The 24,461-nt window shown below is 35.4% G+C and overlaps 2 protein-coding genes and 1 long non-coding RNA gene across 5 annotated transcripts in view; 2 read left to right on the top strand and 1 right to left on the bottom strand.

The window, feature by feature from the left end:
• TENT5D (terminal nucleotidyltransferase 5D) overlaps positions 1 to 1,063 on the bottom strand; it is a 91,022-nt gene extending 89,959 nt beyond the window's left edge. Inside the window, exon 1 of the mRNA XM_039849591.1 lies at positions 785 to 1,063. The gene's annotated coding sequence lies outside the window, so the exon portion shown is untranslated. The remainder of the gene's footprint in view (positions 1 to 784) is intronic.
• A 53-nt stretch (positions 1,064 to 1,116) lies between these two features.
• The window catches only part of LOC120591866 (charged multivesicular body protein 1b-2), a 35,085-nt gene continuing 11,740 nt past the window's right edge, over positions 1,117 to 24,461 (top strand). Inside the window, exon 1 of one of the 2 annotated variants that reach the window (XM_039849592.1) lies at positions 1,117 to 1,286. In XM_039849592.1, the coding sequence (XP_039705526.1) occupies positions 1,271 to 1,286 (16 nt within the window). In that variant the 5' untranslated portion in view covers positions 1,117 to 1,270. The remainder of the gene's footprint in view (positions 1,287 to 24,461) is intronic. The other variant, XM_039849593.1, reaches the window with a different exon arrangement.
• On the top strand, positions 1,298 to 23,882 carry LOC120591892 (uncharacterized). 2 transcript variants are annotated; one of them, XR_005650019.1, is made up of 5 exons: positions 1,298 to 2,443; positions 9,634 to 9,720; positions 12,905 to 12,964; positions 13,086 to 13,156; positions 23,140 to 23,882. It is a non-coding gene; the product is annotated as an uncharacterized LOC120591892 (long non-coding RNA). The 2 variants fall into 2 exon arrangements; XR_005650018.1 differs by lacking the exon at positions 23,140 to 23,882 and having other exon boundaries at positions 13,086 to 13,334.

Below are 24,461 nucleotides of genomic sequence, written 5' to 3'. Positions count from 1 at the left end.
GAGACGGAGAGAGAGAGAGAGAGATCCGTATACGGTTTCATCTGTGGAAGTGGTTTCCAGATTTAACCTTATGTTCGAAAGGTTTGTTTTTCCAGCATCAAGGTTTATACTTAAGTAACAGTTTGTCTGAAGCCTACCAATTATGAACACAAGAGTAAAACAACAGCTTTTAGAACCATTTTAGGTCAATAGCAAACAATTCTAAAGAGCTCGATTATATACTCATTTCCCCCACAAATTGAAATTTTGAAGAGAAAAAATGTAAAGCCAAACTTGTAAAATTCCTCAGTAAAAGGATAATTATTCTATTTTTCCTCAAAGTAATACCTCTTAGCTCTTCCTTGGAATTTTCCAGTTTTGAATTGAAATGCAGTGACACTAACGCCAGAGACACTTCCTTCCCAGAAATCTAGAGATGGTGTCTTATAAATTACCTTTGGTTATTTTAATAAGTCTCATATAAAATGCCAACCGCTAGTATCTTGATTAACCTCCCCTCCCATTATAGTTTAGAGAGATTTCACAGTAATTTTCGTATTGCACACCATCTGTTATAGAATCTAATAATCAATTTATTACGAGTATATATTTCACAGAAACTTTGCCTCTTAAGCCTAGGGCTTACTTTTTCGTCCTTCCCTTCTTACCTAAAAGTTTAAGGATCAGGATCCTTTTTAAAACGTCAACTGAAACTCACAATTCAAAACTACCAACCCCGCCTACCCCTTAGGTTTTTATTTCATAGGAGGATAATTTCTTAAAGAGTACTTTAAAAGCCCTATACCTTTTTTTCCTTCATCCGTAAGATTTAAGCTCTGAGAACAGAAGTGAGGGGCCAAGGCTAGTATGAAATCTGAGGAAAGAGGTGTGGCGGAAGGTTAAGAAGAGCTGAGTTCGACAACGGAAAATACTAGAAGCTTAGCTGGGTGACGAAAACCGTTAGGCGCTGGGTTAGACTAGGGTGCACGCGAAGAACGCGGGGGGGAGGGGCGTAACCTCTTGCCCTCTAGCCCCTCAACGGCCTCCAGCTACCGCAGCCCACCCTAACCGCCTCCTCAGGCGGCAGCCATTTTGGCGTTGCCCCAGCTCCGCCCCCCGGCGCAGACGGCCCCGCCTCCAAGCAAGCCTAACGCAAAAACAGGAAGTGGGTTCCCAAACCTAGGAGCCCAGCCGGCGGCAGGGTTGGGACTAAGACGGAAGTCAGAGCGTCCTCCCATCAAATCTGTGCCGCTGACCCGGGCTGTCGCCTCTCGAGAAAAGTTGTGGTACCATGTCGAATATGGAGAGTATCCTTTCTCATCTGAAAAACTTGCTAGAGCTTAGGGAAAAATGGAGAGGGGCTGGGGCCCTGGGAGGAGCCCGGTGGTGGTGACCTTTTAGGTGTAGTTGTGGAGGGGTGAGGGCACTGAACTCTGATTGGTAAGCGCCAGCAGCTTTTTCTGTTATTATTGTTTTCTGGTAGTCGCCGCCATCCTAGAGTCTGGAAGCTAGAGACAGCTTTGGTAAGAGAGGAGTCATGGGACAGGTTTGAAAAGATTCTCGAGTGCGAACCCTCCCTTCGTTGAGGGCTGCAGTTACTTGCCCTTTCAGTGAATTTATCCACTTACAAATCCAGGGGTGATGGTGCGGAAACAGGCGGCAGGAGTTTGCCAGAGGTTTGTCGCGGAGTTACAGGTTTTCAGTGTAATATGAGGGCAAATAGCTTTTGTGGAACACCTTTTTCTGCATGGAGGTGACTGATAATAAGATAAAGTGCTTAATACCAGCCCTCCAAAATTAAGTGCTCGCGTGTTAATGATTTGATTTAGCAAATGAGGAAGCTCATATAGTTCTCTAAAGCTGTAAAAATTAATCAGTTGCATCTGTAGTCCCACTTAAGCGATGAAGTTGGGGTTAGGAACCAAACTGTGTGAAGCCCTAAATTGAAGGATTAAACTGCTTTTCACAACTGAAATACCATCACAGGTTTTTCTATATCACTGTAATTCCTTTTTTTAGGAGTTGGCATTATAGAAAATAAGAGTAGCTTGTTATCTTGCCATTGAATGAAACCTGGCAAAATGACAAAATATGGGTAATAGTATTTGGTCATTCATGTTGAAGCTTCTTTTGCCTTCATTAGTTTGTAAGTCTGAAATATAGACTTAGAAGATTAAATTATATAAGCCATACTGGGAATATTGTTAACATATACTGTGCTGAACTGTGCAAGATAAACCAAGAATAAAATGTGAACCCTTGAGGAGGTGCAGAAATAGGTCATTTTATGTCCAGAGTAGATTACTAAAAGGCTCAGCTATCACTGCAATTTAAAGTATATAATTTATGGAAGTGTAGTTGTGTTAGATGATGTTTTTATAAGCAGTGGCATAAAGGAAAAGCCACTGAACTGTGAGTCAGAAGATCAATTTCTAATCCCAGTTCCAACTCTTAAGAAACATGAGTAAGTACAAGATATGTAGCCTCTGTCATGCAAGGTTTATTCATCTGCAAACATACTGACCTGCCAACCTTACAAAGCTCTTCTGAAGATAAAATGAAATGGAAGGGCATACTAAATTCTAAGACTTTGAACATGCTTTTAAGTATTAAGCTATAGAGTACAAATGTCTTATCTTTCCCCAGAACTTTTGGAAAGATTTGAGATAATAGCTCTAAAATTGCTTTTGTGTTCTACTCTAATAAGGCAAGTTAATTTTGCTCAACCTAAGCCTACCCTATTTGATTTCCAATAACAAGATAATTAGTTACTAATTTTATTTCACTGAAATGTATGTCTGACTATAAATAAAATTAATGGTACTGTAATCAATAGTTTAATATGTAACAAAAATGAACTGTTAATTACTCTTTATCAGAGGAAGTGAGGAGGTTTAACTTGACTTACATCATCTGGCAGTGATGACTTTCTCTTTGTTCCATTTTGTAGAATCCAGAACTTTTCCTTAGCATATACAGGAGGAAAATGATGTACAGACTCAGATCTGTTTTCCATAAATAAATAACTTGAACTGAAACTTGAGTAACATTTGTCACCTATATGTAATGCAAAAAATCTCATTGTTACAGTATATAAGAAGATTAAATGGGCTAACACAATTGAATTAGCATGGTAAATGTGACTTCTGTCTTTGGACAGTTAAAACACAATTTATCATGGCAGATTAGATCAAATTTATTCGTTGTAACATGTTCTATAGGTGTTTTAGAAGTATAGAATCAATAGCAATATGTGTTTCAGGAGTAGTGTTTGATTTACTATAGGAATGAAACAAAAGAAATACTCACTACTCCCCTACTGCATACTCTTTTTTTTTTTTCTTTTGCTTCTCTGTTTTTACCCCTCTTCTGGCATTTTGTTATTTTTGTTGGACTTAGCTCAAGCACACTTCATTTCCAGGAAGCTTTCTGTGTCATCTTTTTAATCTCCTAACCCACAATCCCAAACGAACCTAGAAAACTGAGAACATCAGTTCCCACCAGTTCCTACTCTGTGCTCCTTTCCCCATCTCTTTCCCCCTGCATTTTAGCCTTTTTTTTTTTTACTATTGCAATTATATGTTTACTTATTTATATCTTAAATTAGACTGAGTTTTTTGAGGATAGGGTCATTATTTAATCTTTGAATCCTCATTTCCTTGTACAGCACACAGCATTTGGTGAACACAAAATGGGTAAATAACCTCTGCTAAGAATTAATCATTGAATTTCTACTCGATAATTGAGTCTCTTCTATGGGCTGAGCAATGCACTCAGGCTGTTGATACAGGGGGTTATAAGACCCCTTCCCAATTCTGAGTAACTTTCGATGTAACTGAACCAGGACACACATGAGTGGGGATAAATAGCAATATAAGGTAGTGCATACTTAACTTAGATGAATACTAGAACAGCGATTCTTGATCCCATGTATGGATTTACTAAACTTGAAATTGTATGCAAAATTTTGTATGTTAGTACGTGTTTTTTTTCTCGGGGAAAATATCTATAGCTGATAGCTGTTTCTCCAACCTTAAAAAGGTTGAGAAGTAATGAAGTAGATAATAGGTACTGTATACTTTCTGAGAGTACAGAAGGGGATGTGAACTGGACTGGTATCATTGTCTTTTTTTTGTAGTCTCCTAGGTAGATGAAACTGTTTTAAACAAAGATTGCTAGCCACCTTAACAATGTTCACCATTATTAATTGGTTTATATCCTAAAACATAATTAATTACATATCAGAGTCTCTGCGGCTTTGCTAATATTGACAAATGTATTGTGATTTTTTTTGACCAAGATAACAATATTTCAAATTTGCGAATACTGTTACCTGACAGTGGTTTTATAATTTATGGCGTGACTAGCTAGTAGAACATTGTCTTACAAGAAGTATTGCAAGTAAGGATTACTTATGGTTCATCATTTAATGCCATTTGAGGACCAATTCTGAGCAATTCACTATGGAAGTTAAAATGCAAGGAAATAAGAGTTGCTGGATTTGAGTTCTTGTTTATTCTTTTATTCAGCAGTTACTCCTTTATTATCTATCTCTAGGCTTCTGTTTTCATATCTGTAAAATGAAGAAAGTTAAGTGATCTCTAAGGTTCCTTTCAATTCTGATCTCCCTATGTTTCTGTGATCCCTAACTACCTCCAAGAAACTGAAAAAGGGGAAAGTTGGATGCATAATAGCATTTGTCACCAAATGCTATGCATAAAAAAATCTATGGTGTTGGTATCACTGCTTTATTCTGGGGCAGGCAGGTGCTAGTGGAACATTTTTATTTTCTTTCTCTTACCTACCTTTATTTTCCTATCCTCTACTTCCTTGTGCCCAAAGGACTGCATAATTCTACTTTTGGCACTTGGAATCAAATAGTTTTCTGCCCTACTGTATTTGGATAACTTAACTTTAACTTCTTGGTATTGCTTCATTCACTTCAGAGAGGCAGGCCAGACCTGAGATTTCTACTATGAATTTCTGTAGTAAACCAACAATTTTTCTTGAGGTAGCAGATTGAAATCTTAAAGCGAGCCTTCCTTTTACATGCATAATGAATATGTTGCATATAAAATTTAAATAAAATGATTTGTATTTAAATTTTAAAGCAATAAACTATTAAAACATAGCTGATTTCCATTCTTTGTCAGCAGTGTACTCGCAAATAAATGAAATCGCATAAAATGTTTTAAAGAGACAATGGGACTTCTTATTGCCTGACTAACCACACTGCCGAATTAAGATAGGTGACTTAAAGCCATTAGGTGGTAATGACAATTTATTGGACACCAACTATGTGCTAAACTTCGTGCTGAGGATTTTGTATATTTTACCTCAAACTCTCAAAACATCACTGGAAGACAAGTGGTAGTAGTCTCATTTTATGGAAGAGGAAATTAAAGCTAAGAAAGCCACAGAGCCTATAAAGGATCTGGCTGAGGCTCCAAAGTCTGCTGTGTTCACTTTTGCACAGTGACTCCACAACTTACAGTGCAATCAGTTATATTTGATGGAGTCCTAGGGTTATGTAAAGCTACTTTTTCTGTATATTGACATTCCACTTTAGATTTTGCTTTAAAAGATTGTGGAAAGCCATGAATCTCCACAATCACTTTAGGGAAAGCCTAGCTTAGATTTCTCTCTTGATGACAAGTCTAGTTCATAATATTTCCTATTAAAAGGTACACCTGTATAATGTAATGTTTTAAATTTTAATTTTGTAGAATTGGAGGGTGGGGAATTAAATTTTCTGAAAATTAGAAATAATTGAAATGTTCAGATGATTCACTGATTTCCTTATTTATCAATCCCAAAGGCCAAATCAGTGAGTTTTCTGCTTTTGCATGGATTTTGGCAGGTGGGGGGAAAACTCATTAACATTAATGGAGGTCTTTGAGACCAGTTTCTCAGAGTCTGTTATATTGTCTGTGTTAGCCAAAAAGCAAGCATGGTTGTGTCTGCTAAACTTAACAGGGATTAAGAGGAGGGTTCTAGGGAAGGGAGGAAGAAGAGTACACCATGCAAAGGAACTGTATGTGAAGACAGTCAGGTGACTGGTGGAGGCCAGCATTGCTGGTGCACAGAGTGCTGGAGCCTGGAATTTCCCAACACCTAGTTTAGGGCCTTATGGATCATTCTATACATGTTAATAAATATTACTGTTCAGTCTTTCAAAACATTCACCCATCAATCATAAAGTATTTCAGCTATTGTCTTTTCAGTGGGCAAAGAAAAACAAATACTGTCTTTATAGTAATCACTTTGCCAACTCGAATTTATGATTAGTCAGTGAAGGAGATTATTCTGCCAGTGTTATTTTTCCAGGTATCTAAAATATTGCTCAATATATCAAGTCTGGTTCCAAAGCCCAATTTAGTAGTTGAATTGATGCCATTATTTCCCACATCAGCAATCAATTCCCCCGCTTCAAGGTAGAGGATATTCACTTATTGTAGTATACACAGAGTATGATTATTTGAATAACAGATAGTCATATGAGAATTTACTCATCTCATATCCTGTTTGTAGAAAGTACCCAAGAGTTAGAAGTAAGGTTTTAGACCCAAGGAGATTTTGATTTCTGGTCTAGGGCTAAAGATTCCTCATCAGAAAAACACTGGTGTTACAAGTTGTCTGGGCTACCTAGACACATATGAATATATTTGACAATGGTGATAGTCTAAGATATTAGTCCTCTGTGGATTCATGTACTTATACTTATTTCTACTTAAACTGTACTTAAACTGTTGGTAATCTTGCCTCTCTGCCATATTCTAGTATAAGGTTGAGGTCAGGGAATTCTTATTTCTGAATGTGTAGAATTATTTAGAATAGGAAGTAAAAATTTACATGCCCTTATTGTACAGCTAGTCTTATAATAGTTAATATTTCTTAAATTGAAAAGAACTTGGAGAGAGAGAATATGAATGTGTATGCACATGCAATTTCAGCATTCATGGGACTGAATTATTACTCCGTATTTATTAAAGCAAGTGTAATAATAGGGCTGTAGTTTTCAGAACTGCTAGTTACGATTTAATAAATAGTCTCATGCTTTATTTCCTTAATCATTTTTGCATTGTATGAAGTTAAAATATCTGGCAATTAAAAGTAAATTACATTTTAAAAGTATTCAAGAGTATAAAGTTTTAGACTATTTACTAAGCCCCATATCCTTTCAAAGAGAAAATATTCCCAACAGGAACATATAAATTATTTCTGCAAGAAAGTAACTGTTTACATAGAACTCCTTTCCAAAAGGGAAAATTGGCTTCTTCCTCACTCTTAGGTATTTTTATACTTTTAAGGAGTAAACATTTTAAACAGTAACCATTCCATATAATGGGTAATTGAGAAAATTGCCATACATAGGGAAACAGGTTTTGATTTGAGTTGCTATCTGTTTAAATATTCAAATCATAATTTATATTTACATTTTACAAAAGCTATAAGGCACATGTGCCATATATTGCATTATATCTTGGTGTCTTTGGGCATCACCTCATAATCATACACATTAATATTTGTACACTGAAATGTGTGAACATTAGAATAAAGACTATACATAATTTGTTAATTGAGATTAGATTTTGTCATCAAATTTTTCTAGTCGGGTTGTTTTGCTACCAAATGTTATATGTAACTTTCAGTTTTCAGAACTTTTCATAATTTGGAAAGGTGAGTAAGTCATCATGGAGATAGGGAGGGAGGGAGGAAGGAAGAGAGGAAGGGGCAATTTTTTGAGGAAACTACACCATTTTCCATAGTGGTTGTACTAGTTTACATTCCCACCAGCAGTGTATGAGGGTTCCTTTTTCTCCACAACCTCTCCAACACTTGTTATTACTTGTCCTGTTGATGATAGCCATTCTAACAGGTGTAAAGTGGTATCTCATTGTGGTTTTCATTTGCATTTCTCTAATAGCTAATAAAGTTAAGCAACTTTACATATGTCTGTTGGCCGTTCGTATGTCTTCTTGGAAGAAGTGTTTGTTTAGGTCCTCAACCCAGTTTTTATTTATTTATTTTTTTGGTTATTATTCTTGTTGAGCTGTATGAGTTCTTTATATATTTTGGATAGTAGCCCCTTATTGGAGGTGTTGATCCCAAATATCTTCTCCCATTCACTTGGTTGCCTCTTTGTCTTATTGATGGTTTCTTTTGCGAGGCAGAAGTGTTTTAGTTTGATGTAGTCCCGTCCATTTATTTTTGCTTTTACTTCCCTTGCCTTTGAGGTCACATTCATAAAATCCTAAGTTCCATGAGTTTAGTACTTATGTTTCCTTCTATGCAATTTACTGTTTCAGGTCTTACATTCAGGTTATTCATGTCTTAGATCCACTTTGAGTTAATGTTAGTGTATGGTGACAGATAGCAGTCTAGTTTCATTCTTTTACATGTGCTTTCCAATTTTCCCAGCACTGTTTATTGAAAAGGCTTTCTTTTCTCCATTGTATGTGTTTGGCTCCTTTGTTGAAAATTATTTGCCTATATATGTGAGGGTTTATTTCTGGACTCTCAATTCTGTTCCATTGGTCTGTGTGTCTGTTTTTCTGCCAGTACCATGATGTTTTGATTATTGTTGTTTTGTGGTATAATTTGAAGTCAGGCAGAGTGATGCCTCTGGCGTTGGTCTTTTTTCTCAAGATGGCTTTGGCAATTAGGGGTCTTTTGTGCTTCCATACAAATCTGATGATTTTTTGTTCTTTCTTTAAAAAATGCCATTGGTATTTTATAGGGATTGCATTAAATCTGTATATTGCTTTGGCTAATAATGTCATTATAATTTTGTTGATTTTCTGATCCATGAACATGGAATATCTTTCCATTACTTTGTGTCTTCAGTTTCTTTTAATGTCTTATATTTTTTCAGTGTATAGGTCCCTAACATACTTCGTTAAGCTTATTTATAGGTATTTTATTATTTTTGTTGCGATTGCAAAAGGAATTGTTTTTTTCATTTTTTCTTGAAATTTCATTCTTAGTGTATAGGAACACTATGGATTTTTGTATGTTGATTTTGTATCCTTGTATCCTGAAACTACTGTTTTTGTTTATTGTTTCTAACAGTTTTTTAGTAGAGTCTTTAGGATTTTCTGTATAATCATATCATCTGCAAAAAGTGACAGTTTGACTTCTTTATTCTCAATTTTTATGTCTTGTATATCTTTCTCTTCCTTGATTGCTCTAGCTAGGACTTCTAACACTATACTAAACAAGAGTGGTAATAGTGGACAACCTTGTTTTGTTCCTAATCTTAGAAGGAAGGCTTTTAGTTTTTCACCATAAAGTATGATGTTAGTTAAGGGTTATCTCATATATGGCCTGTATTATGTTGAGGTCCTTTCCTTCTATAACCATTTTATTAACTGTTTTAATGATAAATGGATGCTGTATCTTTTCAGATGCATTTTCTGCATCTATTGATATGATCATATGATTCTTCTCCTTTATTTTGTTTATGTGGTATATCGACCAACTTGCGTATGTTGAACCATCCTTTTGCCCCTGGAATGAAGCCCACGTGATCATGACGTATACTCTTTTTACTGTATTCTTGTATTTGATTTGCTAGTATTTTGTTTAGGATTTTTGCATCTGTATTCATCAGAAATATTGGTCTGTTTTATTTTTTTGTGTTACATTTAACAGGTTTTCGTATAAGGGTAATGTTGGCTTCATGAAATGAGTTAAGAAATATCTCCTCTTCACGTGTTTCGAAAAGTTTGAGAATAACAGGTATTAAATCGTCTTTGAATGTTTGATAGAATTCACTAGTGAAAAAGCCATCTGGTCCTAAACTTATAGGGAAGTTTTTGATGATCGTTTCTATTTCTTTACTATTCATCAGTCTATTTAGATTTTTCAGTTTGTGATACAGTCTAGGAAGGTTGCATATTTCTAAGAACTTGTCCATTACTTCTAAGCTATTGAATATGGTGGCATATGATCTTTCATAGTATTCTATGTATGATATTTTGTATTTCTTAACTTCTCTTTAGTTTACATTTTCTATATTTGTGTCATATCTGTCATAACTTCTCTTTAGTTTATATTTTGTTTGTGGGTTTTTTTTTTATGCCAAGAAGCAAAGACACCAGGAAATATGGCTGCTTTGCATCTTGCCCAGTTAGAGAAAACCTACTCACACTGCTGCACTTTTGCTTTAGTGTTCATCTAAAGTCATACTGAGACTTAAAACTACCCACTCTTTTTTTTTTTAACTTTTTTTTCTGACTTTATTGAAATTTATTGAAATTGCTTGTATTTACATTGTACAATGTAAGTTTTTTAAATTATATTTCACATACAATAATATTCCAGTTTCAGTTGTATAGCATAGTGATCAGAGATCTGCATAACTCGCAAAGCAAATCACCCCATTAAATCTAGTAGCCCTTGTCCCCCTTACGTATTTATTACATTATTAACCATCTTCCCCATGCTATACTCTACATCTCCATGTCTTTTCTGCAGCTGTCCATTTTTACCTCTTTTATCCCTTTGCCTTTTTTTGCCATCTCCCCAAACCTCCTGCCATCTAGTATCCCTCAAAATATTCACTGTATCTATGAGTTTATATCCGCTTTTGTTGTCCTTGTGGTTGATTTTGTTCTTTAGATTCCATATGTATGCGAAACCCTGCAATATTTGTCTTTCTCTATCTGACCCATTTCCTTCAGCGCTATACCCTCTAAACCATCAGGCAATATCTTTTTCCATCCCTTTCCTTTTAGTCTGTGTGTGTCTTTTAATCTGAAGTAAGTTTCTTGTAGGCAGCATATGTAGGGATCTTGTTTTCTTATCCATTCAGCCACTCTATCTTTTGGTTGGAGCACTTAATTCTTTTCCATTTGAGGTACTTGATAGGAATGTAGTTATTACCATTCTTTATTCCGTTTTTGATACATGTTTTTCCTTCTTAAAGTAGTCCCTCCAACATTTCCTCTAATACTAGCTTGGTGTTGATAAGTTCCCTTAGCTTATTTTTATCTGGAAAGCTCTTTATCTGTCCCTCGACTCTAAATGATAGCTTTGTTGAATAAAGTATTTTTGGTTTTAGATCCTGGGTTTTCATCACGTTGACTATTTTGTGCCAAGCCCTTCTGTCCTGCATAGTTTCTTTTGAGAAATCAGCTGCCAGTCTTAAGGGTGCTCCCTTGTAGGTAACTTTTTCTCTCGCTGCTTTTAAGCGAGATTCTCTCTTTGTATTTACCATTTTAATATGATGTGTCTCGGTGTGGGCCTCTTCAGGTTCATTTTTGGGGGGACTCTCTGAGCTTCTTGGGGTTGTATGGCTATTTCACCAGGTTAGTGAAGTTTTCCATCATTATTTCTTCAAATAGTTCTTCAATGCCTTTTTTTTTTTTTTCTGGTACCCCTATGACGTGGATATTTTACATTCAATAGTGTCCCATAGGCTCCTTAAATTATTATTATAGTCTTGGTATCTTTTTTCTTGCCATTCTGATTGAATGTCCTTGGCTTCCCCATCCATTATATTGGTGGTTTGATCCTCTTCTTTATCCACTCTGTTTATTCCATTTAATATACTTTTCATCTCAGATAATATGTTCTTCATTTCAGACTGGTTTCCTTTTATAATTTCCATTTCCATTTTTATGTTTTTTATCTCTTTGTTGACGTTCTCAGTGAATTCATCTACACTTCCTATAAGTTCATTGAGCATCTTTATAACCAGTATTTTGAACTCCACACTGTTCGATTGCTTGACTCCATTATTTCTGGTTTTCTGTTCTGTTCTCTCATATGATTTCTGCTTCTTTGTCTTCCCATTTTGGCTGCCTTTGTGTGTCTGTTTCTAAGTACTAAGAAAAGCTCTTAAGTCTCCCGGTCTTATTAGTGTGCCTTTGTGTAGTAGATGTTCAGTGGCACAGTCCTGAGAGGAGTTCAGCTGCAAGCCAAGTTTAGCCCCAGCCTGTGCCCCTCTGGGGCCACCTCTTAAGATTCAGGGAGCAATCCACAGATGATGTGCTTATAGTTGCCTCAGGAGGCCTCGCCAGAAATCATGGACAGCTGCCACCAGTGTGAGTCTAGGTGCTGCTCAACAAAGGGCACCTGACTAAGCAAGGACACACTTGGATGTGGCTTGAGTGGGGCCATGAGTTGGGGGATGCGGAGTTTCACAGAGTTCTCTGGGCGGTGCCACCTCTGTTACCCAGTTTGATGATATCTCATGGCAGCTCCGAGTCAGCACACTGGGAGCGGGGCGGGCTCAACAGAGGAACAGTGGATACAGAGGCACTTCTGTATAGAACGAATCTCACTTCTGGCCCTTACTTGACAACTCAGTGTCCCGCTGTAAGTCCCTGGGACCCCCTTCCCAGCTGACCCAGCGCTGTTGCTTAGAATGAGTGGGTCCATCACTGCGAAAGTCCTCTCGCGGATACGGCCTTTTTAAGAGGCGTCTGGATCTGCTGGCTGCTGCTGCTATGGCCTTTGTTCCACTCAGCTGCTCCAGACTGAGCAGCCTCGCATCCTTGCCCTATCCTACCTCCTCCTGTCGCTGGGTGATTTCTTCTTTCTCTCTCTAGTTGTATAGCTTGTTCACCTAGATCCCAGGCGATTTTCTTTGCTATTTGCTCCTTGTTTCTGTCACAACTTTGATTTGGTCGCCAGAAGATGCATATCATCCATGCCATTTTTTTCTCTCTTAAAACTACCCACCCTTATCAGTCATCTTCTCTTTGCAAAAAAATTTCCACTAGGTCTAATCTTCACAGTTCTGTTCTTGTTGACTCAGCATTACATGTCCAGCATTTTCATAAGTTATCAAGTCTACTTCTGGGGCAAGTATCAAGGATCCAGACCTTGTAGGTTCAGTGATTTTTAAAACATCATTAAATGTTCTTTAGAATTCTGACATGTTTTAAAATACTGCCACCTGTTTTTGCATTTCTAGAAACACTCATGCTTTATGATGTACCTGCTACAACAGTCATGTATGAAGAAGTGAAGCGAGGTAACAGACAGGAACTTTTAAATATTGGGTTCATCTTCAATTCTCTTCACTTGTTTTTGGCTCCCATCTGTTTGTGAGAGGTCTAATCTAGAAGAAGTGTGAAACTTTCCTGTCTTGGCAGGGTGGTTCCAGTTCTCTTCAGGGGCTCCCAGCTCCAATCTGAGTGCCGCCAAGACCTCCAGCAAGCACATTGTAAGCCATCAGAAATTGTCTTGTCCTCTGCATTCTGACCCTGAACCAAAAAGGACCCAAGTCCCACATGCTCTGAGGTGCTGGGAGAGAGAAAAATACCTCTTTATATGTGTCTTTTAACTTTCTTCCTTAGTGAGTCTAGCCAATGATTTGTTAATTGTATTGATCTTTTCAAAGAACCAGCTCCTTGTTGCCTTATTTATTTTATTTTATTTTACTTTATTTTATTTTTTATTTATCATTTTTTTTTATTATGATGACTGGTTAAAAATTTCAGTAAGTTTCAGGTGTACAATTCAATAGTAAGGCATATATATATACTGCATTGTATATTCACCACCCATATATTTTTTTCTGTCACCACATATTTGACCCCTTTTATCCCATTTACGTCCCCACTCGCCCCTTTCCCCTACACTCTGCTAACCACTAGTCTATTGTGCATGTCTGTTTGTTTGTCCTGTTCATTTGTTGGTTTTAGGTTTATATCCCACATATAAATGATATCATGTGGTTTTCAATTTTTTATGTCTGATTTATTTCGCTTAGCGTGATTATCTCAAGATCCATCTATGTTGTTGGAAATGGCAATATTTCATTTCCTCTTATGGCTGAGTAATATTCTATTGTATATATGTATCACAGCTTCTTTATCAGTCATCTGTTATAGGACACTTTGGTGTCCATGTCCTGGCCACCGATAATAATGCTGCTATGAACACTGGTGTGCAAATCTTTTTGGATGTATGTTTTCAAGTCTTTGGGGTAAATACCCAGTAGATAGATTGCTAGATCATATGGTAGATCAATTATTAGTCTTTTGACAAACCTCCATACTGTTGTCCACAGTGGTTGTACCAATTTGTAGTCCCATCAGCAATGTATGAGGGTTCTTTTTTCTCCAAATTTTCTCCAATACTTGTTATTACCTGTCCTGTTGATTATAGCTATTGTAACAGTTTTGAAATGGCATCTCATTGTGGTTTTGATTTGCATTTCCCTAATAGCTAGAGATCTTGAGCATCTTTTCATGTGTTTGTTGGACATTTGTATGTCTTCTTGGGACAAGTGTCTGTTCAGGTCCTCTACCCATTTTTTAATTGGATTGTTTTTTATTGTTATTGAGTCATATGAGTTCTTTGTATATTTTGGATATTAGGCCCTTATCAGAGACATCGCTTGCAAATACCTTCTCCCATTCGGATGGTTGTCTCTTTACCTTATCGATGGTTTCTTTTACTGAGCAGAAGCTTTTTAGTTTGTTGTATTCCCATTCATTTATTTTTGTTTTCACTTCCCTTGCCTTTGAGGTCAAATTCATAAAATCCTCTTTAAGTCCAAGGTGCATGAGTTTAGTTCCTGTTTTCTACTATGCATTTTATTGTTTCAGGTCTTATATTCAAGTCCTTTATCAATTTTGAGTTAATTTTGGTGTGTGGTGATAGACAGCAGTCTACATTCATTCTTTTGCAGGTTGCTTTCCAGTTTTTCCAATACTATTTATTGAAGAGGTTTTCCTTTCTCCACTATATGTTTTTGGCTCTTTTGTTGAAAATTGTTTGCCCATATAAATATGGGTTTACTTCTGGACTCTCGATTCTGTTCCACTGGTATGTGTGTCTGTTTTGCTGCCGTTACCATGCCGTTTTGATTACTGTCGCTTTGTAGTATAATTTGAAGTTGGGCAGAGTGATGCCTCCAGCCTCATTCTTTTTACTCAGGATGGCTTTGGCAATTCAGGGTCTTTTGTGCTTCCATACAAATTGGATGATTTTTTGTTCTATTTTTTTTTTTTTAAATACCAATGAGATTTTGAAGGAAATTGCATTAAATCTGTATAATGCTTTAGATAATAAGGTCATTTTAACTACGATGATTCTTCCAATCCAAGAACATGGAATATCTTTCCATTTCTTTGTATCTTCAATTAAAAAAAAAAATTAGGATCTTATAGCCATCATTTTATAGGTCCTTCACATGTTTCATTAAGTTTATTCCTAGGTATTTTTTTCTTTGTTGCAATTGTAAAAGGAATTATTTTTTCCACTTCTTTTTCTGACACTTCATTATTAGAGTATAGGAACGCTATGGTTTTTGAACATTGATTTTGTATTCTGAAACTTTACTTACTATATTTGCTGATTGTTTCTAGTAGTGTTCTTGTGGAATCATTAGGATTTTCTATATAGAGAATCATGTCATCCACAAATAGTGACAGTTTGAGTTCTTCATTTCCTATTTGGATGTCTTTTATATCTTTCTCTTGTCTAATTGCACTCACTAGGACCTCCATTTTTATATTGAATAACAGTGGACAGCCTTGTCTTGTTCCCGATCTTAGAGGAAAGGTTTTTAGTTTTTCACCATTAAGTATATTGTTTGCTAAAGGCTTGTCATATATGGCCTTTATTATATTCAGGTACTTTCTTCCTATACCAGTTTTGTTAAGCGTTTTGATCATAAATGAATGTTGTATCTTGTCAGAGGCTTTTTCTGCATCTATTGATAGGATCATATATTTCTTAGTTTTTTTGTTTGTTTATGTGGTGTATCACATTAATCGATTTGTGTATTTTGAATCATCCCTGTGCCCTTGGGATGAAGCGCACTTGATCATGGTGTATAATCTTTTTAATATGTTGCTGTATTCAGTTCTCTAGTGTCTTATGTAGGAATTTTGCATCTGTGTTTATGAAAGATATTGGTCTATAGTTTTCTTTTTTTGTGTGTTATCTTTACCAGGTTTTCGTATCTGGATGCCTTATTTTCTCTGTTGTCATTTGTTGTCAGTTTCATTTAATTCTCAAATTTTTGTTCTTTTCTTCTGACTTTGGGTTTAATTTTTCTTTTTCTAGTTAAGATGTAATGTTATTTATTTGGGATTTCTTGTTTTTTGAGAAAGGCCTGTAATAATGTGAACTTTCCTCTTATTAAATCTTTTGGGATACAGCAAAACTGGTAATATGTTGTATTTTCATTCTCATTTATTTATATGTATCTCTTGATCTCTCCTTTGACCCAGTGTTCTTCAGTAGCATGTTGTTTAATCTCCACCTATTTGTGGTTTTCCCAACTTCGTTTTTGCAGTCGATCTCCAGTTTCAAAGAATTGTGATTGTAGAATGTGCTTGGTATGATTTCAGCCTTCTAAAATTTGTTGAGGCTAGTTTTGTGTTCCAATTTATGGCCTAAACTTGAGAATGTTCTACGTGCACTAGAAAAGAATGTATAATCTGGTGTTTTGGCATGAAATGCTCTATAAATGTCTATTATGTCTAATTTGTATGATGTGTGATTATTGATTTCCTTATTGATTTTCTGTTTGGATGATGTATCAACAGCTGGGGTATATAGTGAGGTATTTAGTTTCCTTATTATAATTGTGTTTTTGTCAATTTCTGCCTTTAGTTATGTTAGTAGTTGCTTTATATATTTTGGTGCTCCCTGATCGGGAGTATATATATTGATAAGGGTTATGTCTTCTTGATGTATTATCCCCTTTATCATTTTGAAGTGTCCTTCTTTGTCATTAACTTTTTTATATTGAAGTCTATTTCATCAGATATATGTACAGTTATACCTGCTTTGCTCTGGATGCCATTTGCTTGGAATATCATTTTCTACCGTTGCACTTTGAGTCTATGTTTGTCCTTTGAGCTGAGATGTGTCTCTTGAAGGCCACATATGGTTGGGTTTTGTTTTTTGATCCAATCTGCTACTCTATGACTTTTTATTGGAGAGTTCAGTCCATTTACATTTAGGGTGATTTTTGAAATATGAGGTTTTCCTATAGCTGTTTTATCTTTTGTTTTCTGGTAGCTCGGTGTTTCCATTGTTTCTTTTCCCTTGTGTTTCTGTTAATTTAATTTTGTGAAATTCTATCATTTATCCCTCTGTTCCCTCTTTTTTAGCTTATATTTCTTAGTTCTGGATTTTTGTGTGTGTGTGGTTACCATTAATTCTATGTAAAAATGTTTCATATATACAGGAGTTTTTCTTCTTTGTGCATCTTATCTCCATTTTCCTTTGCAGATTCAGACCTTTACCCCCTACCCTTTTCTGTTTTTGTTGTCTCAAATTATCCCTATTTATGCTATGAGTTCATTTCTGAGTTAGAGTACCTGTTATCTTTTTTTAAAATGTTTTTATTTCCTTTAACCATTATGTAACATTTAAGTTTATAATACCCTATTCATAAAAAGGTTTGCACTTTCTTTCTGTCTATTAATCATCCTACTCTTTAGTCCTTTTGTTTCAGGTGGAATGACCCATTCAATTTTCCTGTAATACAGCCTTTGTAGTGGAAAATTCCCTCAGCTTTTGTGTTTCTGAAAAGATTTTTATTTCTCCTTCATAGCTAAAGGAGAACTTTGCTGGATATGTTATTCTTGGCTGGTAATTTTTCTCTTTTAATAGTTTTAATATTTGGCTCCACTTCTTTCTTGCTTATAAGGCTTATGCTCAGAAGTCCGAAGATAGTTTGATTGGTTTTCCTTTATAAGTTACCATTGTCTTTTCTCTGGCTGCCTTGAGAATTCTTTCTTTGTCATTAATTTTTGACAGTTTTAATATAATGTGTCTTGGAGAAGGCCTTTTTGGATTGAGATAATTAGTTGTTCTATTTGCTTCTTGGATTCGAAGATCCAGTTCTTTCCATGCACTTAGGCAACTGTCTTCGAGTATTTGTTTGAATAGGTTCTGTTCCCTTCTCCCTCTCTTCCGGTATACTCATTATTCTTATATTGCTATTTCTGATGGTATCAGATAGTTCTTATAGAATTCTTTCATTTTTTTTTTTAACACTCAAATCTCTCTTTACTTTCTGTGTCATTTCCAGATTTCTGTCTTCAGCATCACTAATTCTTTTCTCCATCTGGTCAGCTCTGTTTCCTAAGCTTGTTCTTTCATTCTTCATCTCCAGAATTTCTATTTGGTTCTGTTTTAGAGTTTCAATCTCCTTGGTAAAGTATTTCTGTTGTTCATTGATTTTGTTTCTTAAGCTCTTTCAACTGTCGATCTGAATTTTCTTAAATCTTGTTGAGTTTTTTCATAAGTGCAATTTCGAGTTCTCTCTCATTGGAATCACATATTTCTATAGCTTTAAGTTTATTTTCTTTTGATTTTTCATTTTCTTTCTGAGTTGCTTTGCCATCTTGGTTCATGGTATTTGATGGATTTTTTTTTTTTTCTGTGCTTAGGTATTTATGGGAATGTACTCTGTTTTTTAAAATTATAATTATTTAGAGTGATCTCTCTTTAGCTGGTTGATAAGAAGGTTTTTATTTTGTATTTTACTACATGGTGCACAAGCCTTCTGCACTGCCCAGACCTCCCTGACCTCTCTGTGTGGTAATAAAGTGCTCTTTATTCTCTGAGGAGGTGTGTATCTCTTCTGTAACCAGCTCACCTCGGTCCCAAGGCTCCATCCCTGTGAGAGAATGTGATAGGTGTTGGGGATCCAGTTTTCTGAAGAGCCTCTGAATTCCTGATGCTGCCCCAGCAGTCAGATATATAGTGTTGTGTTGCCCCAGTGCCACCTCCAAGTTAGCCTGGATGGGTGGAGGTGTAGTGGGTTGGGTGAGGCCACTGGTGTGCCTGTTGTTGTTCTCCTTCCAGTAATGCTGGCTGCCAAGGTTCAGCTGCCTGGCCTCTGTATCTGAGGCCAAGTCACTGAGATCAGTAGTAGTGTGCTTCTCTACAGTTCGTGGGGTACTATACTCGCTATTGTAGTTTCCCTTAGGAAGTTTGGGAAGGCAGGCTCTAGGAGGTTGGGGGTAGGCGGCCAAGCTCTGTGACTCAGCTTTCTGCCTGGCAATACAGCTGTCACCCCTCTGTATTCCGTCTCTGCCCAGATCACTGGATCCCGCCCTGTAGTTCCGCATAGCTTATCACTCAAGCAGGAATGCTCAGGACTACAAGGGGTGCACCCACCTAATTTACCCTCTACAAAGAGTGCACACCCACCTAATTTACCCTCTACAAAGAGTGCACACCCACCTAATTCACCCCACAGGGACCTCCCACCTCCCGGCTGAGTCCGCAGCACCAGTCCCCGCTCCTCTCCCTTTCCTCTTCCTTTGCTCACCTGATTCTCCTACCTTTAGGTGCTCTGATGCGCAGGCCTCTCAGATGTGTTTGAGTGTTCGGCTGGGTGTTTTCTGTTGGATTGTAGCTGTTCAATTTGTTGTAATTTCAAGAGAAGAGATCCAGGGGACACCTCATGCTGCCATGCTTTTGACATCCTAATTTGATTATTTGTATTTTGTTTAGTATCTTTGTATCTATGTTCATAAGTGAATTGGGTCTGTAATTGTCCATTCACATAGAGTATCCAGTTTTGATTTGAGTGTCAAAGTTAAGAAGTATTCCTTCTTTTTTCTGTTTCTTAGAAGAGTTTGTATAAGATAGGAATTGTTTATTCTCAAATGATTGATGCGATATACTAGTAAAAAACCATGTAGGCCTGTGTCTGTTGTAGGTCGACTAATTTATATGTTAAAATACTTTAACATTGAATCAGCAATTTTAAATTTTGTTTTTCTTTAATATCATTCTGGGATTGTCCATTTTGTCTATGACTTTCAATTTATTGGCGTTATGTTCATATTTTATTACTTTAAAATATTTTTATTATATATGCAGTTATTTCTCCTTTTTCATTCCTGTACTTTTTGCTTATAACTTCTCTCTTGATCAGTTTCTACAAAGGGATGCTAATGTGTTTAGTCTTTACAGAGAACTAAACTTTGGCCTTTTTTGATCCTTTTTATTAAATCTTTGGGATTTTTAGCCCTTCTTTATGCTTCTTTTGAAGTTATTCTGTATTTTTCCTGACTTTGTGAGATGAATGTTTATTGTGTTAATTTTTAGCCTACCTTCCTTTCTAATGTGAATTTTTAAGGCTAGAAAATTTCATCTGAGTATGGCATTAGTTCTGCATCACACAAACCACATTCCACTCATTTCATTGTTGTTCAGTTCTATTTTTTGTTCATTTTAATTTTTTAATCCATATGTAGATATGTTTTTTTAAATTTCTAAATATATATTTTAATAAAGTTTTTATCTTAGAAAAGTTTTAGATTCTTACAGAAAAATTGTGCAGAGAATTCCCATATTAATTAATTCATCATTGAGTTGTGGTTAGACAGTAGGTACATTTCAGATTATTTCAGATTTGCTTTATGGCCTAATGCATGATCAGTTTTTTTGTCTCATACTTGAAAACTATGTATTTTCAAATTACTGGGTACAGGATTCACTATAATTTTCTATATGTATTAAGCTTCTTAATAGGGTCTTTTGTAACTTCTCTATTCTTACTGAGTTTTGTCAGTTACTGAGAGTTTTGTTAAAATCTCCCAAGCTGGATAATTTTTTCTTTGTCAGTTTTATATATGTATACACAAAGACACCTTGAGGCTATGTAGGAGTACATGGAAAATTAAAATTATTTAATCAACTTGTAAATTTACTTTTTATCATTTTATAGTAACTCCCACTTAAAATTCCTTTTACTGCTTTAGGTATCTGTTTTGATTGATACTAATAAAGCTACACTCGCTTTTTTTAGGTTATTGTTTGTCTAATTTTTTTCTATCTTTTTACGTCTATTTTTTCTGTCTTGATGTTTTAAAATCCCTTTTAAATCACATAGTTTTAATTTATTTCAGTTTTTAATCCAACTTGACATTTGGGGGTTATTTCTATCTTTATTTTATGATTTCTGCTTATCTTATTTTCTCCGTAACTCACTTCTCTTTTACTACCTTCTTTTGGATTAATTAAATGGTTTGCCCCATTTTTCCCTTTTCTGTTTTGGAAGTTACATGGTATTTCCTTAGCAATGCCCTTCATATTTTAACATGCACAGTTAATTCAATGTCTGAATAATCAGAAATGCTTTCTCCTAAATAACATAATGATTTTTAAACATTTCATTTCAGTCACCCCATCACCAGCAATAATGATGTTGTTATTGTCTAGGAATAACAGCATTGTTCTGCCTTTTTTATCTCCCAAATTAGATACTGAGATTATAGTCAGTATTTCTCTGGATTTACTCCTGTGTTTCAGTCTGTGCTCACTAAGCCTTTCATTATGTCAGACCTAATTTTATTTTTTGTAAAGTACAGTCGGTCATCATTAGTCATCATTATTTGTGCATTTTGTAGTTACACATTTATCCAGTTGATAAAATCTATCTGTAACCTGAAAATCAGTCCTCACTGTGCATTCAGGGTCATTTGTGGACATGCTCAGGCAATGAAAACTTTGAGTGGCCAGATGTACATATTTGCATCTGAGGCCGAACAACGCAAGGCTATGCCTTCTTATTTTAGCTCTCTTACTATAAACAAGTGTATTTTTTATTTTCTATTTCATGTCACATTTTTTGTGCTTTCTATTGGTGATTTCACTGATCCCCATGTAGTGTTGAAGTACTGTGTAGTGTTCTAAGTGGAAGGTTGTGATATGACTTTGGAGAATATATGTGTGCTAGAAAAGCTTCTTTTAGGCATGAGCTATGCTGCTGTTGGCCATGAATTCAATGTTAATGGATCAGCAATATATATCATATAAGGTGTGTGAAAACAAATACACATAAACCAGGTTTATATTGACAATCAAGAGACTCACAGGAATCTAACCCTGTATTTCCCCTACGAGCAATGATTGTACTCACTAATTCACCGTTTACAATGACTTCATGAAACATAGCTACTCTGAATAATATGAATCTACTGTATATCTCTTGGAAGTTACTTTAGCATCTTGTTTGAAAATTTAGCTCAGTCTGATTTTTATAAGTAATTTGAATGTTCACTATGATTCTTTTTAGTTATTTAAGTCTTTAGTATTCTCAGGTTTACTATGATGTATTTAAGTGCAGATTTATTTTTATTCATCTTGCTTGGAATTTTTTTGAGGAGTTTTGTAAATCTAAAGATTTTTTTCCTCTCATCAGTTATGGAAGACACTCTGGCATTATCTCTTCGAATATAACCTTTCACACATTCTCTTTATTATATCTTCCTGGGATTTCTAATATTAGAGTTTTTTATTCTAGTTTCTTCTCTTCTGTATCAACCTTATTTTTTTCACTCTACTCTCAGTTCATATCTATATTCGGTTTACTAATTTTCTCCCAAGCTTATCTAATTTTCTTTTATCTTCTTTGCTATACCCGCAGCTATGAACCAAGGCCCATAATAACAGTTAACCTTGTCATCTCCTTCGGCAGCTCATAAGACTATTTTCTATCCCACCCTGTGTTAATGTTGGAGCCTTCAAGGGTTCTAGCTTTGTTCAGAAAGTTCAGTTCCATCACTTCATCTTGTGTGGGCCCAGTAGGGGTCTTCAGCTTCAGGGGCTTCAGTGCTTACCTACTACTGATACTTTCTTCTTCCTCTTTGGTTCTGTACCCTGAGGATTGTCCTTCCTTTTTGCATGCTAAACTCTGTACTTAAAAGGACATTTGTTGTAGTTTATTCAGTATTTCCAGGTGTTTTTCTAAATATCTAGCCTTCCATATTTATGGAAGTAGTTCATGTTTTTTTATAATGAAGGGGGAAAAAAGCTTTCTGGTATTAAGTGAACTTTTATAATGGGTCTCCTATTTTTTTGGTCAATATTTTATACCATGATCAATCTTAATGATTAATATTAAATAATTCAGCTGTCAGTCCTCGATATTTGTACTTTATAGTAACTTTCAGGTTTAAGGGAAGCTGAAAACAACAAAGTATTAATTACAGGATTCATCTAAAATAATTGGCTACTTAATTCAGCTTTTAACTATAGTGACTTTTTCTACAGAGACAGTGATTCTATTTGAGAGATGATTGAGGAAATGAAAAATTCATTATTTTTTCTTTATCTCCATCTATATTAGTGATTCAGATTCTCAACCAGGTTCAATTTTTTCCCCCTTACCCAGGTGATATTTGACAATGTCTGAAGACATTTTTGTTTTATTAACAGGTGGGAGAGGAGGCAAGTGTCATCTAGTGGATAAAAATCAGGGATGCTGATAAACTTGCTAGAATTCACAGGACAGCCCTGCAACAAAGTATGATCTGGCCCAAAATATCAGTAGTGCTTATGTTGAGAAACTATTTAGAAAAATGCTATAACTTTCTTAGTCATCTAGCTGAAATTGCTAAATCTTACTTATAAATGTAAAGTATATTTTACATTAAAATTACCCAGAAATTTATACGCATATACTTGTTTTCCGAACAATTCTAGGTATATCTGTCATTGATGAAAAATACTCAGGGTAGCAAAGTCATCCCTCTTATTATCTGTAAATAAGGTGTTAAATTAGACCCGCGTTGCCATTGAAAGATGAATAGGATAGCTTAATTTATGATTTAGCTTTGGTAAATAAAATTATCAAACAGCTGTTGTTTTCTGATAGTGATATAATCATTCTAAAAGTTAACTTTTTAAACTATATGCTGTATGTGTACCTTTAAAAAAAAGTCTTTTTCATAGATGTCCTGAAAAAATACAGAATCAAGGTTAAAAAAAGATTTTACTATTTTCTAAAGGGCAGAAAACCGATAGAATCTCTCTAACTAGTTATTTATAATAGCAAAAAACAAGTTGGTTTTTAAATAATCCACATTGCTTTGTCATATTCCTGTGCATATACTTCATATTTTTTTTGTTGTGTCATGAAAATGAAAAGTTTATGGAATTGCAAATTGGAGTCTTACTGAACAGAGAACTTTTCTTTTCATTATTATTTTTTATTTTTTAATTAAAACAATTTTTCTTTGACCATTTTTAAAAATTTAAAAAAATTATTATTAGGTTCAAGTATACAGTACATTGGTTAGACATTTATATAGTTTACGAAACTATCCCCCCCGATCCCCTCTGGCTTTATACCTAGCCATTACATTAATGCTGACTGCATTCCCTATGCTGTGCTCCCCATCCTGGTAACCATCTATCAACTACTTATTTGTATAAGTATACTACTTCTATAACCCTTCACTGCTTTCTCCCAGCCCCCCACTCCACTCCCCTCTGGCTGTCACCAGATTGTCCTCTATATTTGTGAGTCTGTTTTTGATTAGTTTGTTCTTTTTGTTCATTAGATTCCGCATATAAGTGAAATATGGCATTTCTTTTTCTCTGACTTATTTCACTCAGCATAAGAACCTCTAGAAGCTTGGTAAAGGGTATAAAATAACTTTTCTTTTGCAATTTTCTTTAAGTCTAGAACTATTTACCAAGCTTCATTTAGTGTTAACATCTTACAAAACCATAGTGTAATTATCAAGAAAAGGAAA

The sequence above is a fragment of the Pteropus medius genome, unplaced genomic scaffold (genome assembly GCF_902729225.1).
Source record: "Pteropus medius unplaced genomic scaffold, Ma_sr-lr_union100, whole genome shotgun sequence".
NCBI lineage: Eukaryota > Metazoa > Chordata > Mammalia > Chiroptera > Pteropodidae > Pteropus > Pteropus medius.
This window is presented reverse-complemented; position numbering and strand designations above follow the sequence as displayed.